This window comes from Cynara cardunculus, assembly GCF_001531365.2.
Source record: "Cynara cardunculus var. scolymus isolate 2C chromosome LG 5, CcrdV1, whole genome shotgun sequence".
Lineage (NCBI taxonomy): Eukaryota > Viridiplantae > Streptophyta > Magnoliopsida > Asterales > Asteraceae > Cynara > Cynara cardunculus.
This window is the reverse complement of record NC_037532.1, coordinates 31,761,766-31,778,940: the sequence shown is the minus strand read 5'-3', so window position 1 is coordinate 31,778,940 and position 17,175 is coordinate 31,761,766. Positions and strand designations below refer to the sequence as shown.

Below are 17,175 nucleotides of genomic sequence, written 5' to 3'. Positions count from 1 at the left end.
ACCACTTTTGAAAGTGTAGATGAATTGCTGGTGTGTAGGTGGTAATTGCAAAAGCTAATGTGGCACAATTGAAAGTGTAAATGGATCGCAGGGATGTGGATAGTCTAACGCTAATTTAACTCTAAACACTAATCGACCATAAGTGGCATACAAATTAACACTAACTAGCTTTGATCGACTATAATCAACTCCAATCAGTCTCAATTCACAACGGGTTGGTCCTAATCAGATTTACAAGAACAATAAAGCACTATGTATTTGTATAAGTTTCTCTTTAATTCAAAATTCAAAATTCAAAATTCAAAATTCAAAATTCAAATCGTCCTTATTATTTTTTTATTTGAAATATACAATGAAAACGTTATAATCAAACTTTATACTATGTTCTAAATTTGATATGTAACATGATATTAGTAGAAAAATGACGTAACCCTACAATGTACGTAACATAAACAATACACAATCATACAGAAATATGCGAGACAACAAGGATCGATATGATGTGGTATCCAACAAATACAAAATGATAGATAACACTATGCATTACAACAAAATTGATTTTATAAGACATCTAAAATGAAAAAACGTTTTAAAAGAATACTTATAGAACACAAGTTTATGGAACCAAATCAAAACATGTCATATCTAAAACAACTTTTGGTCCCAAAGATTTAGTGATTTGTTTGAAAGTTGGGACCTAAACTTTAATAAATCAATATTTTGTCCCTCAAGTTTGGATTTTACTTTGAAAATGGGACGTGGTTATTAACGTCATTAAAATTATCTGTTAGAGTCAGGGGTAAAATCGTCCAACCGCTTTTCCCTTTTTTTCTTCCAATTTTTGATTGTTTTTCTTATTTTGGTAAAAATCATCAAACTACCTCTCCCATTTTTGTGTTGGCGATTCTATTTCCCCCACCTCCATTTTTTTCCGGTGTCCCTCTTTCTTTCCCTTCGGCAGATAAACGGACCTAAAGAGGTGGTTAGAAGGTACGTGCCACCGTATTGTTCCTCTGTGGTAAGGTAAAAAAAATTATGTTCATAAAAGGTGCAACCGTTTTATATGGTGTCACCGTATCAAAAAATTCTTGGGTCCGTCCCTCGGCTCCCAAGGACGGGATTCCACTGTGCCTTGGAGCACCCAAAACCAAGATTTAACACGAAATCTGTGATCTTTTACAAATTGATTGCTGCTGTGATTTGGCCACGGTGGTTTAAGAGACGAAGAGATGCCGATGGTCATGGCCGGAGATGTTAAGTGGAGGGGTTGGGGACGATAGTCCCTGTTGGGGAATCGGATGTAAAGTTACTGTGTGTGTGTGTGTGTTTCTCAGCCCATACCCATCGGCGTGTTGTTGCCGGATCCCACAGGGGTTGAAAACGATGGTATCCAGTGACACTCTGGCACTCCGGCCAACCTCTCCCCACCCAATGATATCTTCGGCCAACCTCTCCCCCACCCCATTGTGGTCCCTTACATCTCCAGCCAACACATAGTGGAGGTGGTCACAAGGGCAAATCACAGGGGCCAAATCGCGGGAACGAAATCAGTCAAATCACAGTGACAAAACCACATGGGACTTTGTTGTTAAGTTTTATATCGGTGACGGTGATTTCGGATGAGTTTTGTAGGTCTAGTTTACCGATTTTGGTCCTTTTTGCTGCTGTGATATGGTCCATGTGGGCTGTGTCTTGGTGATTGCAAACCCATTTTACATCTGTGAGCAGACCTCACCTCATCGTTCCTGTGCCATGAAAGCTCACAGTAAAACTCCACCCTATCGATCTCTCTTTTTCAACAGTACTTGCAGCAACAATGATGATTCTAGTCTCTGGAGTTCCATTACAATTGAATCGTTAAAGATTTATAACTTAAAATTGGAGTTTGAAGCTTTGATATATACATCGCACCAAATAAATAGCCATCCATGGATGCAATCAGCGAGAAAGGAAAGAAATGCCCTAACACAACAGAGGGTAAAGGTTGGGGGAAAATGGAGGAGGGAGACCATAGGAACGATACCACATGGGCCAAACCAGTCGATCTTGGTGATGATGGTGGTGGCTGGTGGTGGTGGTGAATATATAAAGGGTTGGGTGTTGATTTGAATTTGGGTTTGAAATTGGCCGGAGAAGATGACTACAATTTGGCCGGAGAAGATTACTGGAAAGCGGTGTAAATTTTACAGAGTTGGCCCCTAAAAGTCCGTGGTTTTAATAAAAATAAGAAAAAAACAATTAAAATTTGCAAAAAGAGAGGAAATATATGTATGACGATTTTATCCCTGGTTTTGATGGACATTTTTAACGGAGTTAGTGACCAGGTCCCATTTTTCAAACAAAATCCAAACCTGAGAGACGACATTTTGACTTATTAAAGTTTATGTCTCATTTTCAAAGAAATCATTGAACCTTAGGGACCAAAAGTGAAGTTTACTCCAATAAGTTTATAAGATTTACGCGTTTTAACAAATTTATTAACACAATTTTAAAATAAAGTGTCATATTAACTATTTTATACGGTACTAATTGAAATAGTGTCCTATAAACAAAAATGTCATATAAAAAGATAGGTTTATAAGACATTTTTCAAAAGTATTCTATAAAATGACTAATATGACACTTTATTTTAAAATCGTCATGAAAAACTTGTTAAAACGCATAAAAGTGTCCTATAAACTTATTGTAACGCTTTTAGATATGATACTTTTTGGTTCGGTCCTATAAACTTGTGTCCTACAAAGTATTCTTTTAAGACACCTTTTTCATTTCAATGAAATTGATGTAAAAATATGATACGCCATTGATTAAAATTCTTAATGAAATTTAAGGATTAAAAACCGAACAACAAAGAAGCAAATGTTAACAACGGCTTTAGAGTAGCTGGTGTAAACTTCCTAGCAAAGAGCATACACATTGGCGTCGTGCTATTGTTATAAACACATTCTGTAGATCCAAATCGAATCGAATTCAACAACTCTTCCGTAATCTCAACCGGCCCAAATTTTCTCGGATGTGGGCCCACGATCGACCAGTCGACATGAGTAACGGTGCGGTTTGAGTTCATTTCCCCATATAAGATGTTCACCATCGTTGGTAAATAGTGTTCGTCGTTGTAACATGGTGGACGACAAAATTCTTTGAAAATACTATAATATTTTTGTTCAACAACAATCCGAACAGCAAGATCACGATTAATTTCAAACCACTGAGACCCTTTTCGCCAATCTTGGATCGTGATGTTGGGCGACATTTGTGGATTGTAACGACCGCGCCCTGATTTTCTTTTGTCGTCAAAAGAGCTTATGTAGCTCAAGTTTGAGTTAATGAGATAATTGTAGGTTGTGGTGAAGTGAAATAAAGGAATGCACGATTCAGATAGTAGCACGAATCTTTGATTTAAAGGGTCGAGGAGAGCGTTGGCTAGCAGTCGTCTCTCGGCATCTACCATTGAAATATCACCCCAATACAACGGCTGCAAAACAACATGAGACTCAAATCATTCGTTAATAATATCTTACAAACAGTTGCTGAATGATTTGGTGCAGAATGATTAAATGATCGGAATGATAGTGCAAAATGAAATATAATTGTTTGGTAATTGTTTATAACAAAACTAAGGCGCTGAATGGTTAAAGGAGGCACATGATACAAAATTATTCAAGAGTTTTAGAATCATTAAGAAAAACAGACTTTTTTTTTCACCAAACAATATTCGTCTCTCAACGATTCAGAGATTGCTTCTTAATGAAACTATATTAAGAGGTAAACAAACAACTCTTATTGGTGCGTTACAATTTGTAATTTGTAAAGCTGACCTGGCTCGTAATTCTTGTGCCATAGAAGACAGAATCTTGAGGGATGGTGTCGTTGTAATCCGGATGAGGGTGGATGTAGATGGAGAAAAGACCTTTATGCCCTTTGAAGAACAATTCCCACAAGGGTAAAAGTGGCATTGGTCCTGGTGTCAAGAACATGAATGCCACCTTATAAGGGGCATTAGTGGCATTAGTGGTATTGGTGATCGAAATTGTCATCACCCTCGATACCAAATCTTCATCACTTCCATTGTGCATCATGGGTATTTGTTCTTTCACTGAAACATCCATGGCCGACTCTATCGGTGGCGATGATATTGGTTGTGAAGATCGAGTATCTTGAGGTGGTGATGATGGTGGTTGTGAAGATGGTGACAGGGATAGCGTTTCTCCATGTGATAATGATTCCGGTGGTGGTGGCGGTGGTTCTGATGATGATTCCGGTGGTGGTGGCGGTGGTTCTGATGATGATTCCGGTGGTGGTGGCGGTGGTTCTGATGATGATTCCGGTGGTGGTGATAGAGTATCTTCATGTGGTAATGATAATGGTGGCCATGGTATGGTTGAAGTTGGTGGTGGTGGTGGTAGGGTTAAAGCAAGAAATGGTGGTGTTGATGATAAAAATGGAGGGAGAACAGAAAAAATGGCGGTTTGAATGGCGGCAAACAAGTCGCGAAGGTAGAAAGCAGCAACGAAACCGATTGACAAACTAATCAAGAAGATGAACAAGTGCAAAAGGGTGTTTTTGGAATGAAAAAAGTGGAAGATAATGGGTATGGGGAATGCACGTTTGGTATGAGGATGAAGAGGCATGTTGATGGATGAGTTGCTATTGATTTGCATGAAGACTGGTTCTAAGTCTACGTAGGGCTATAAAATGATGGAAAAGAGTTGAAATTGGGTTTACTTTGAGCACAAGTTATGGGATGTTGCATGTGTCGTACACCACTTGCATGCACTTCTACTCCAACCCTTTTAACTTCACCAACCAAGGAAAATACTACGTTGGAAAACCTAATCTGCTCTGGGTTTGAATCTGAACGCGGTCAGAATCTCATCTATTCATGAGCGTCTGAAAGATTAATCTGTAGGCATAAGCTGTATCGAAAATCCAAAGAAAAAGAACAAACATGCAATCCACCACTAACCCAAATGTGGAACATCTTGAATATACCTTAACATATAAGATTAAGATGAAATCCACATGTTTGTAATATTTTTTAGGTTTGCATTTGATTTTTTCTCTAATTGTTGTTACATGATCCAATCTCCCTCTCTCTCTCTCTCTCTCTCTCTCTCTCTCTCTCTCTCTCTCTCTATATATATATATATATATATATTGATGGCCATTCTAGTTTTGTTCATAAATAAATTTGAGTAAAACGGCAATCCCAACAGGTCTCATACGGAATCCGTCATCAAGGACACTAATATAAGGGACATTCTTTTCAACGGCTGAGGCTAATAGGAGGTTTGGGATCGAATCCAGGACATATCTTGTATTTGAGCAAAATTGTCTCATCTTTTTCCAACCAAACTACACGTTGAAGGTCGTTCATAAGTACGTTATTATATTTATAGTATGTTTTTAAATTTATTTTACTTGATTGTATGAAAAGAACATAGAAAGAACCTCAAAAAGGAAAGAATCAAATAATCACGAAAAAAAAGATGAAAAATATATAAAGTTAAAAATAATAGTGATCGTTATTTTAGTGTAATTTGTTTTGTTCTAATTTTTTATATTTCATCAATTTTCGAGTTAAAATGTAGGGAAAGTCTATTTATTTTTTAAAAATATAATTATAACCAGATTTTTAAATACATCGGTTTTGATCATCTCAATTAACCGTTTGTATGAGTTTTTTTGGTTCTTTTATTCTCAAGCTTCTCTCCTCATATTGGGGCTTCTTTTAAAAAACCTATGAAATTGTGATAATCTTGAGAATTAGTGCATCATATGTTATTTCATATGATTTTTTGCTATCTAAGACTAAGATTTAGAGTATTTGTTTCACAATATGAACGCTTTTAGCCTATTTCTAAAACAAAACTTACATGTAGAAAAGTTTCACATTATGAAATTGTGACTTATATCCTCTCTTGTTTTTAAGTTTAAGTTCATGTTCTTCATGCTTTTTATTATTCTTGTTTCTTAGTTTTAGTCATCTTTTATTAGACTAGTCTCCCAATTTTGGGAATCACCCTTTGATAATTTTGAGGCTATGCGAAAAATAGATAGAGTAGTTTCGTAACTTTTACAAATAGACGGCATATTGGTTAATATGTGAATCAGTTAAATAGTTAACATATTAACTAATTAACAATTCACATATGAACATATAATTCATATGTGAATCACACAGGTTCACATATGCATCTATTTGTCATTTATTTGTAAAATCTACGAAACTACCATTCTATTTTTCTCATACTCATGCGTCAAAATAATCCGGTACTTTATAGTTAAAGCCACAAATGTTGACTAAATGAAGAAATGTGATCACTTCTTTACTTCTTAAATACTTATTACTTTTTAAATGAACCTTTCTCTACATATGTATATGTATATGTATATGTATATGTATATGTTATAAGCTTCCCTTTTTTGTGTGTATAAAGTGGAGACCTAGTCCACTGTGGAACTATTAGGCCTATATTTATATGCCTATACATACATGCACCTACTTTGATGTGTATTACACTTTGGAATCTAGTAAATTAGACTTTTGAAAGTCATAATATTTTCTCATATATTTAAATACAATTTGATTTAAATAACTATTTAATGATATATAATTAACAATAAACGAATATTAGTTATGTATGGTTGGGTTGTAATACGAACTCCCACTTTTTGTAATAACCGTGATAAAACATGTGCAACCGTAGATCCTCTTTATATTCAATGACGATGACCAGATGTATATTGTGAAAAAGGGTTATTTTAGTCTTTTTATTTAATAGCATTATTGAATTACATCTTTTTGCCCCTTATGTTCGTTAAATTTACCTGAAGTCATTCCTGCAATTCTCGTATTATAGATTTGTTCCTCACGTTTGCAAAAAAATTAGCGTATTTAATATATATGTATTATATTATAAAGAATTTGGGTTAAATTCTTGAAAACCATCTTTAATGTATCAAGAACCGTTTAATGATGCAAATTATTTTATATTCAAGATTATAAATAAATTGCGCATGAGTATAACTTTTTAAAGTTATATATTTGAATTCGTCTAATTAATTGCAGATAAACATAATCAAATATTGGATAAATATCTCATTTTAAATATAAAAAATCTAAAATATAATTAGAATAATAATCTAATTCTAACATAATACTTAATTATTATCTTTATAAAAAACGTTATATCATTAAAACTAAAAAAACTACATCGTTATTCCTTAAATTAAATTATAATAACAAAAAATTGAACTGAAAAAAATTATTAAAAAAAATGAGATCAATATATTCTTTTCAAATTTATATTTATTAAAATATGAAAACATTATCGTTTTTTTAAATCATACAAAATCTTATTATAAAATTAACAAATATAAATAACAAAAATAAAATAATAAATCAAAATATATCACGCTTTATTATATAAATATATTTCTAGCCTATTTAAAATATAATATAGGATTTCAAGATTTATTATAACTTTTTGCCCAAACTTAAATATTGGACAATTTTATTTTCATTAATGTTTCATTTTCCAAAAATTAGAATCCACGTAATCTAGACTTTTCAAAGTCAAAATGTTTTAAAATCAATTTTATTTTAAATAAATATATAATCATACAATCAAATATTAAAAACTGTAATTACAAAAGAATAAACCAGAAATTTGGTCCTTGCGGTTTGTCAAAAACGATATTTTTTGTCTATAAAGTTTTGAATTATATGATGTCATTGTGGTCTATAAGAACGTCTGATTTGGTCTTCTTTTTAACAGTATTTAAATAATTTTATTAAATAAGATGTATTTTCGTCCTTTCATCTATCTTTCGTTTTTTACCCAATCAAAACCATATAACTAAAACCATAAAATTATTTTTGATTAGGTAAAAGAAAAAAAAATCGATAAAAAACGAAAATGATCCTTATTTAACATAACATTTTTAACGGCTATTATAAGAAGGGACTAAATCTGAATATTTTTATAAATCATAATAATCATCTTATAATTTTAAAACGGTAAGGACTAAAAGTATTATTTTAAACAAACTACAAGGACCAAATTTATAGTTTACTGCAAATTGCGCATAAAATTACGTATTCACATTCTTTTTTTTTTTCTCGAAAAATACATTTATCATCAAATATATCAGGTAACGTTTTAAAAAACAAGTTTCCGCGACTCCAAATAAATATTTATATTTTTATATTAATTAATTTTAAAATAAAGATTCACTTTTAAAAGTAAGGACCCGGTAAGTGCTTATCGGTTGAAGTCAACAATATAATTTATTTTATTAGGTAAGATTGTAGTAAATTAAAATGGTGTCGTATACAATAATTTACATGGTAAACGCTTACCCGGGTAAGAGTCATCACCTTCACTTACCGGGTAAGACTCTCCATTCTTATCATCGCTCTTACCGGGTAACATTCTCAACACTTGCCATGTTAATCCAGTAAGAAAAATTACCCGACAAGCACTCACCGGATTAGTGTTTTAGTAAACGGCCCTTAAGTGTCTTCGTCCAATTTTATCTTTAATTATGAAATTATAAAAAATTATTACTTTCTTTATTATCAAGGTTAAAATTGGCTTTTAATTAATTAAAAAATTATAATCATTACATAATTCTAAAATTATATATTTTTTTATTATAAACATGTATTTTGAAACCGTTTGAAATCACCCATGGGGCAAGAGTAGGAGCACATGTTGCATGCCCCCAACCAAAAGTTAATAACTCAAAAACCGAATAATCTAAGAACATTTAACCAAAATCTCATTTGATGTGGATGAATTATTCAACTTGACCTTTTTTTTTAATAACCTTAAGTGTGCCGTGGTCATATGACTTTCTGGATCTACCACTGATGTTAACATTACACCGGTCAACTTGAGTGTTGATATGTTGTCTTTTTTACAACATAGCAAACAAAAGATTGATTTTGTCCAAGGAGGAATAAAAATCCTCTTGTGGTCACGGAGGTTCAAATGCGGTGACTCCGAACTATCTGCAAAGTAGATGGTCGACCTGAGATTAATCGGCACATATAGCGGGTTGGATATCCATGTTAATAAAAAAGGATTGATTTTGAAAGCATATTATCTAAAATGAATATTCCACTCTTAAATAATATTAAGGATACAAAATTTACATATATTTAGAATATTTGTCATAATAAATATTTAAGACTCGATCATTCGCAAAATAATATTAAAAAAAAAAAGGTTTTATTAATCTTTCTAACACCCTAATAATCATAAGGTTCGAATGCTACCCAAAACTCAGATTCAAGAAGATAAATCGATGCATGTTTTCACGTATTCCTTCGAGCACCTGACACTGCGTTTTAGCACCAAAACTACTCGTGTTGGACTTGAACCATTTTGGCATGGAACATGCGGAGACTTCTAGTTTTGATGTAGAAAATTTGGCTAACGATCTAAACAATCGCAGCGCCATCGTTGAAAAATCTGCATTAGTTGCACGTTCCGACCATTAACAAAGAAAAACTAAATGAAACTGCGTCTAGGAAACCAAAGGGTCATTGACCCAACGGTGCCCAAGTTAGTGGTAAAGCTCGGCCTCCGAGGATGTCAAGGAACTCAAACTTCATCAAATGTGAGGAGTGTGCATGAGTATCGGCAGCCTATATATATATATATATATATAGGGGAGCGATCAAATGAAAACCACTCAATTTGTAAAAACCGTAAAAACCTCGTTCCATCAATCATAATTTTTTATTTTGTTCATTTTTTTGTAATTATGAGAGGTTGATTATTCATTTTTATTGTGGAGGATGTTAATCATGGATATTATCATCTTCATTATTTTAATTTTAGAGAAATACATGAAACTGTTTCATTAAAATTTCATTAAGTAGTATATGAAACAATTTCATAACCATATMTGAAACAACTTCATCAAAAAAAATATTATATGAAACAATTTCACAAGATTAAACAATTTCATGAAAATATTTCATAAGATTAAGACGGATGATAGTAGTTTTTACGGTTTTTACAAATTGGAGTTGTTTTAATTTGATCGCTCCTATATATATATATATATATATATATATATATATATATATATATATATATTATACCTCAAAAATTACTGATCTAAGAATTATCCCACGTCAAAGATCAAATGAGATTCAAAAGCTACCTTATTGTTCCCATCAAGATTATGTATTCTTTAGATGGCGGGGCTAAGTTCACGTTCAATGTCCTCCAACGACCGCCCCTTTGTTTCCACAACTTTAGCGGCTATGTATATAACGGCAAGAAGACAGATGATGGCAAATCCGAGGTACACTTTGCTTATGCCAATTGTTGTCACGATGCTCAAAAAACACAAGCCGATGAAGAAGTTTGTTATCTGATCAAATGTTAACCGTTTGTTGGTCATAAAGACCATATTAATTAGATGTTGGAGTCCCACATATACTTAGACACGGATCATCAAACTGGTGTGTATATATACACACACACATTTATATGAGGAACCTCTCATCTCTCTAAAAGGGCTCTTTTTAAGGAAGATTCAAATGGGTTTCACAAGTCCTGGCATGATATTGGAATCGGGGTCTACCACATCAGTTTTGTACACAAGACAAGACGGACATGAAGTAAAAAAAACTTGTTGTCACACATTTAGAACGGGCCCTAAGTGGACATAAAATGTGACAAAATTGGTAAATTACTAAATACCCATGTCAAATTAAAACTCTAAAACCCTCCCAAGTTCTTTCACTAGTTTACCTCACTCTCGTTCGTCCACTCTTGTCCATGTACCAAATGCACCCTTGCAGACTAAACAAACTCTTTTGCCTCCATTTTAAAGGGAACCATCTAGCCTCTGAATGAGAGGCATGTTGAAGTCCAACGTCGTCTAGACACGGATCATCAAACTTGTATATATATATGTGTGTGTGTGTGTGTGTGTGGGAAATAAGGGCTCTTTTGGAGAAAGATTCAAAAAGATTCCACATATCCTAACATTAGTAATGTTGTTTATTCAGTTCGTAACTTACCCAATGCATGCCAAGTGACAATGCAACCGCTTTCGCTCTGATTCTAGAGGCGAAGATCTCGGGTAGTAAAAGGGCAGGGACTGGACCAGCACCAAGGGAGAACGAGAGCACGTACCTGACAAACATTAAGTGAATTTATTAACGACCATAATTAACTAGCATTAAAAGTCATGAAGGGACCATAAGGTATAAGTACTAAACTTAAAGAATCGATAATTTGACTCACAAGACGGTCCCAATAACAGCAAGGGGTCCAGAATATGGTGCCAGGACCTTCCAAGTGAAGGACAAAGAGAGCAGCAGCATTGAAGCAGCCTTTTACCAATAAAAACAAGAAAATGAACTAATATACAAATACAAACTTGTGATATATCATTAGGGTAGCAGACTAGGGGTCGGGATCTGTAGCTACAAGGGAGGAAAGGATCTCGAGAGAGAGGATAGGGGTAGGGTTAGTGAGCTGGCAGTTGGACCTCCTCAATCCTACCTTGGTTTTGTTTTTCTTGTACCTGCTTCCGTTTGTATGTTTTGTTTGCTTGTCTGATTGAATTTTGGTGCTTACTTTAACCCGTTTTTCAAATTTTAGCAGTCCCTTTCCTGTTTCAACTTTCCTTTCTTGTTATTCTTATGTTTTTTTCCACAATCCGGGGGGTTTTCACGAAAACGACCGCTTTATTATTTGGGGTCGAGGTCAGGTATGCGTACATTTCACCCTCCACACTCTCCCTAGACCCCACCTCCGACCTCCGGCCTCCGGGTAGGATAATATGGGCTTGTTTGGTTTGGTTTATTATGACAATTATATGTGATGATACCATTCCAGTAAAGCTTGTGATAAGAAGACTTTTCCGTCCTTTTTTGTCCATTAAAGAAGTTGCTATCATTGTGCCTGCAAGAAAATAAAATTTTAAATCGAGACTATAATTGTTTTCATCTGCAAATAGGAACACCCTGAAGATCAAGATTGAAGATCATCTAACCGAAAACATTAGCCGCCCCAACTAGAGCACTTGCAGCCACATCAGATGCAACTCCCGCACTGCGGAAAACTGAAGTAGAATAATATACGACAGCATTTATCCCAGCCAACTGTTGAAACAAGAATAGCGAGGCACCAACACTCACAACTGTCACAAGAGATTACATGTTAATCTTTCACAGTATATATATTGCAATTAATAAACGATGATATGATACAAGTACAGAAAATTAGACATGTAAAAACGAGACCACTTGCCTCTTCTTGTATGAGTTTAATGTTTTTTATCACTAGAAGCAAAAAGATTGGTGTCCAACAGTTCCAACATATATGCAATAATGTATTCACTTTTTGGAGTATAAAGAGCTTTATAACCAATAATTAAGTCATATAAAACAGTCTATTAGGACATTTAGACCTCGGCATCCTATAAGGCCTATTTTGTTGTAGTAAAAGTATGACGCCAGAATATATGACACGCTGATTTTGTTATACCTTTGAAATAACGGGAGCTGAAAAGATCAAACCAACCAGCTTCTTGTTCTTCAGAACCTTGACTTGATGAATTTAAATCCTCTATAAGCTCTGTGACCCTGTCCTTTCCATATAGTTTTTTAATTGCTTGCTCAGCTTGGGAAATTTTCCTTTGCTGCAAAGTAAATTCTAGCTCAGTATCATTAACAATAAACAGAACAAATAGTTGAAATGATGCACCATGAACTCTTAAAAAAAAGTGGTCATGCTGCAGAAAATAACTTATTAGAAACCTGAACAAGCCATCGTGGACTCTCTGGAGAAAATGCCATTCCAAGCGCCAGTAAAACAGAGGGGATAACGGCAATGCCAAACATTACTCTCCACCTGCACAACACTAGACAAGCTAATACATCTGCTTCATAGAAACGTGTTACGAAATCTGAACTTCAAGTAAACAGTATGAATCACAATTTGGTGTGAACAAAATTAACCCAAAAGTCGGATAGGCACGAAATGAAAATAATTAACCCAAAAAAATTAACATCAAGGTGCCACAAGCCTTTTTTAACTTTGTGGGTTCTCGGATAGGCATGAAATGACAATCCGTTATTTTGGTTGTAGCACCAAGCCAATAAAATTCATAAATACAATGGTCCCTTCCTAATATCTTATATTGCATAGTTTATTTCATTAGTCGATGCATTAGTCTGGAAACATCCTCTCTACTCTTTGGGATAGAGGTCAGGTCAGCCTACATCTCAAACCCCCCCCCCCCCCAAAAAAAAAGACCCTACTTCCAAGTGGGATTTATTGGTTTGGTTTGGTTTTATTAGTCTGTTGCTGAATACTGCCAATATATGTGAAGGATGATTGAGAATTACCATATATGATTTCCGGCTAGGGGTAATCCAGCCACCAAAGCTGCAAGAATCCCAATGCAAATAAATAACTGGTTGATAGATCCAAGTGTACCACGAATTTCAGTTGGAGAGATCTAAACAATAGAAGGATGTTAGGTATGATTCATAAGGATGTCAAACAAAAACCAAACTGACCCAGTAAATCTCCACTCGATAGTAGGGTTGGGGGGTGAGATGTATGTAGACTTGACCTCTACCTCAAAGAGTAGAGCAGTTGTTTCCATGAAGACTCTAGGCTTGTGCAAGAGTGTGAGCAAACATGTAGAAGAAACAAGGATGTCGAACAGAAAGTCAGAATAAGCTTATGATAAGTTTACCTCAGATATGTACAGAGGGACAATAGCAGATGAAATGCCAATTCCAATGCCACAAAACAAGCGGCCTAATATCATGGTTTCTACGTTCTTAGCTGTGGCACTGGAAAATTTATATAATTATAAGAACATTTACAGTCATAAGAAAGCAATAAGAAGAATTAGATGCATAACTAACCAAAGAAATGCTCCAACTGTAAGCGGGATTGCATCCAGTATAAAAGTTTTTTTCCTTCCAAAATAATCTGCCAGTGATCCCCCTGTAAACGAACCAACAGTGGCACCAGCAAGAAGTGTGCTAACAACCCATCCTACACACACACAAAAATGTTAAGGAAATACCATATGACATATCATGTAAAAATTGTAGACCTTACCCAGATGCAGCTTTGTAATAACCACAATATTGAAATTCAGCACAACTTACCTTGAAGAACAGCATTTTCCGCAATACCAAGATCCTTTGCAAGGTAATCCAGTGCACCATTCACTACACTGAACGAATCTAATTGTTAGAGTCCAAAACGTTGGCTAGACTTAGATTGAATCTAATTGTTAGAGTCCCACATTGGCTAAACTCAGAGCAGATATAATTGTTGGGGATCCTTTGAAGAGTAATCTCATGGGATTCCACATTCTATCATGGCATCCGAGAAAAGGTCTACACTCTAGGGGCTCGACTCTGGATCAATTTGTGCCTGTCTAGCCTCCATTGGAGGAGGCTTGTTAGAGTCCCACATCGGCTAGACTTGGACCTATTCTTTTCGGTGTATGTTGGAACCTCACGTCTCTCCTCAAGGCCTTTTTGGAAAGTAATCTAATGAATAATGAGGTTTCATATATATATATATATATATATATATATATATATATATACTCACACAAATGATGATTTCAGTTGATGAGTTTTATGATACATAAGAATCTAGCAATCTCAAGGTACATACCCTAAATGATATCCAAACAATATGGCTCCCAGACTAGCAACACCAACATATGGCAAAACTGAACCAGAAGATCTTGATGGACTCTTTAGAGGAGCATCTTCTTCAATATCTCCATCTAAAGTATAATCAAATTTGCTGCTCATTAGAAGATAATTATATTATAGCAACCAGCCACAATTGAATCCCTTCGTTTGCAGAGTTGAATTTCAGGTAACTGAAATTCAATATCATTAAACCTAATATGATCAAGGTCAAGATAACAATCTAAATCCGAAGATCAAACAAATGATCAAACACTTACAGTGCACAATATCAAAACCACATAGAGAGATAGAAGCACAAACCAGAATCTGGGGATTTGACTGATCTGGACTTGGCAGAGGATCGAAACATGCTTCCAGAACCGAGACCTACACGGCCAAGCTCAAGGCCCGTAGGACCCGAACCGGACCGCAATCCGAAACAAGAACGCCTTTCACTCCGACTCATGCAGACAGTAATTGCTCTGTTTCCGAATTGACCCAGACCAGGATCAACCCTGCCAATATTGCTTTGAATTACGCTTCCTTTGATACCTAAATTTATAGCTTGCATCTTAAATCAATAAAAAATTCACCTAAAGTCAACAATTGAAAAGGAATGCAGTAAGTCAACATATTGTATATTAATGGAAACGATGTTGTTGATAAGAGGAAAACCCCATTGTTAAAATTCGAGATTGATTGAAGTTACGGAAGAATCTTACACAGTGATTTGAAACTCAATGCAGAAGACGATCTTGGTGATGATTGGGCAAATGATTTGGATGTGAAAATAAATACGGAAGCGTATTTCTAAATAAAGAAATTTATTATTGTATGTATATTCATATTTAATTGATTATTAATTCTAAGTAAATTAAATTAAATCAAATATAAAAAATGGATAACTAACAAGACGGTGCTCTTTTGAAACAAGGTTGCCGTTTGTCGATGCACGGACAATGCCGTTAAAACACGGTGGGGGTGGAATAGGCATCCCGAGAGACCAAGCTACTGTATAGGAAACATGTACGACATATGAAGAATGAATTAATCATGCTAAGAAACCAAACCACGATCCACCTCGTACACATAAACCAAACCATAATATGTTGTTGATTTTAAGTTGATGATTTAGATGAGAATCAAAATATATATATATATAGAGAGAGAGAGAGAGAGAGAGAGAGAGAGGGGGGGTTTACTTTGCAAATCTCATAAATTTCTGCACATTTTAAATTTCCACACGTTAGGTTAGATTAATATATTTTCTGCATTTGTTCAATTTCATGCACGTAGTTTAATTTTTTACACATGTTCGCTTAGTTACTCATTGTTCATTTTTTGATTTTTGTTGATGTTAGTCGTTAAATAGGTTGCATCTCATGTAGTTCTCTTACTTGTTTAGATTTACTCTATCTATAATTTTGTTGGAACTTAATAAATAACTTGTTTCTTGTGTTGATTTAGTTATTGTTTTACTGAGTAATCGCCGTTTAGGATAAAGGTTTTGGTATTGATCAATTGCTCTTAAAACGAATGTTGGAATTTTAATCCATTTTGATTCTAACGAAAGTTGGAGTTGATTTAATTGGATTTCAACAAAGCATTTAGTCAATTTGTCTAGTTTTTTTTATGAAAGTGAAAGTTTAGTCATTTACTTGGGTTAAATTGATCGATGACAACAGTCCTAACATGTAAATAGCTAGCCACGTTGGTCGGGAATTTAAATCTTAACGTTTCTTCCCAAGTGCATGTATCGCGAAAGTAAATATATGTCTTTGACATTACCCAGTATATTTTAGTTGTAGTTGTCATTTTTTTTACTGATGTATTTTGTTATAAAATATACTTGATTTTATTATAAATATTTAATGATTTAAATTAATTAATCAAAATGTAATAAAGTATAAAATGAAAATATGATTTAAAGGAGGGTGCAAACTAAAAATTTAAATAGAAAAAGCTTTAGTTCTCTAACCCTTTCATCCAAAACCTTTTCACTCCATGTATAAAATGCTTTTTATAATAATAAAAATTATTAAATATTATAATATATTTGAAAAGCATTTTTAAATTTTCTTTTTTTTTCATCTTCAAGAGAAAAAGCATTTCAGTTCATGGGTCACGTGTAGAAGGGGTTGATTTTGGTACTAGATTTGGATTACGTGAAGTTCCACGCGCTGATGCACGTAACTTTTTTGTAACTTTTTAAAAGGAATTAGAAAAATACTAATGCAATGTAGTGAAATATATCTCAATTTTAGTGTTTCGTTTTTTTTTTGTTTTACTTGATATTATAATATGGTTTTATGTGGTTTTAAGAAAGCAATATTGTTTTAATTTTTGAATAAAATATAAAATTATTATAAAAAATAAAAATATATTGATGTTAATACCAAACTAACTATTTAAAATTTCTCCTTTTTTATATTTCTTTAATTCATTTTTTATTTTTTATTTAATAA

At 34.0% G+C, this 17,175-nt stretch overlaps 2 protein-coding genes across 2 annotated transcripts; both read right to left on the bottom strand.

Annotated features, from left to right (window-relative positions):
- Positions 1-2,833: 2,833 nt before the first annotated feature.
- LOC112512999 lies at positions 2,834-4,631 on the bottom strand. Its single transcript, XM_025119122.1, has 2 exons — positions 3,819-4,631; positions 2,834-3,475 (listed from the first exon to the last, which is right to left on the bottom strand). The coding sequence occupies exons 1-2, from the start codon at positions 4,629-4,631 to the stop codon at positions 2,834-2,836; spliced, it is 1,455 nt and encodes a 484-aa protein (XP_024974890.1).
- Positions 4,632-9,208: 4,577 nt separating this feature from the next.
- On the bottom strand, positions 9,209-15,281 carry LOC112512998 (plastidic glucose transporter 4-like). Its single transcript, XM_025119121.1, has 14 exons — positions 15,032-15,281; positions 14,688-14,802; positions 14,168-14,235; positions 13,919-14,051; positions 13,744-13,843; positions 13,388-13,500; positions 12,797-12,890; positions 12,525-12,678; positions 12,031-12,177; positions 11,866-11,939; positions 11,277-11,365; positions 11,051-11,165; positions 10,183-10,395; positions 9,209-9,482 (listed from the first exon to the last, which is right to left on the bottom strand). The coding sequence occupies exons 1-13, from the start codon at positions 15,279-15,281 to the stop codon at positions 10,213-10,215; spliced, it is 1,635 nt and encodes a 544-aa protein (XP_024974889.1). The 3' UTR covers positions 9,209-9,482; positions 10,183-10,212.
- Between the last annotated feature and the right edge of the window lie 1,894 nt (positions 15,282-17,175).

Bases quoted from the DNA above. Each gene is read 5' to 3' on its own strand.
- LOC112512999 (XM_025119122.1), bottom strand. From the start codon at position 4,631: ATGCCTCTTCATCCTCATACCAAACGTGCATTCCCCATACCCATTATC. The intron at 3,476-3,818 runs GTCAGCTTTACA...GTTGTTTTGCAG, and splicing joins GCACAAGAATTACGAGCCAG to CCGTTGTATTGGGGTGATAT.
- LOC112512998 (XM_025119121.1), bottom strand. From the start codon at position 15,281: ATGCAAGCTATAAATTTAGGTATCAAAGGAAGCGTAATTCAAAGCAAT. The intron at 11,366-11,865 runs GTATCATCACAT...TATTGGTAAAAG, and splicing joins TCACAAGCTTTACTGGAATG to GCTGCTTCAATGCTGCTGCT. The intron at 11,166-11,276 runs GTGAGTCAAATT...AATGTTTGTCAG, and splicing joins GCTGTTATTGGGACCGTCTT to GTACGTGCTCTCGTTCTCCC.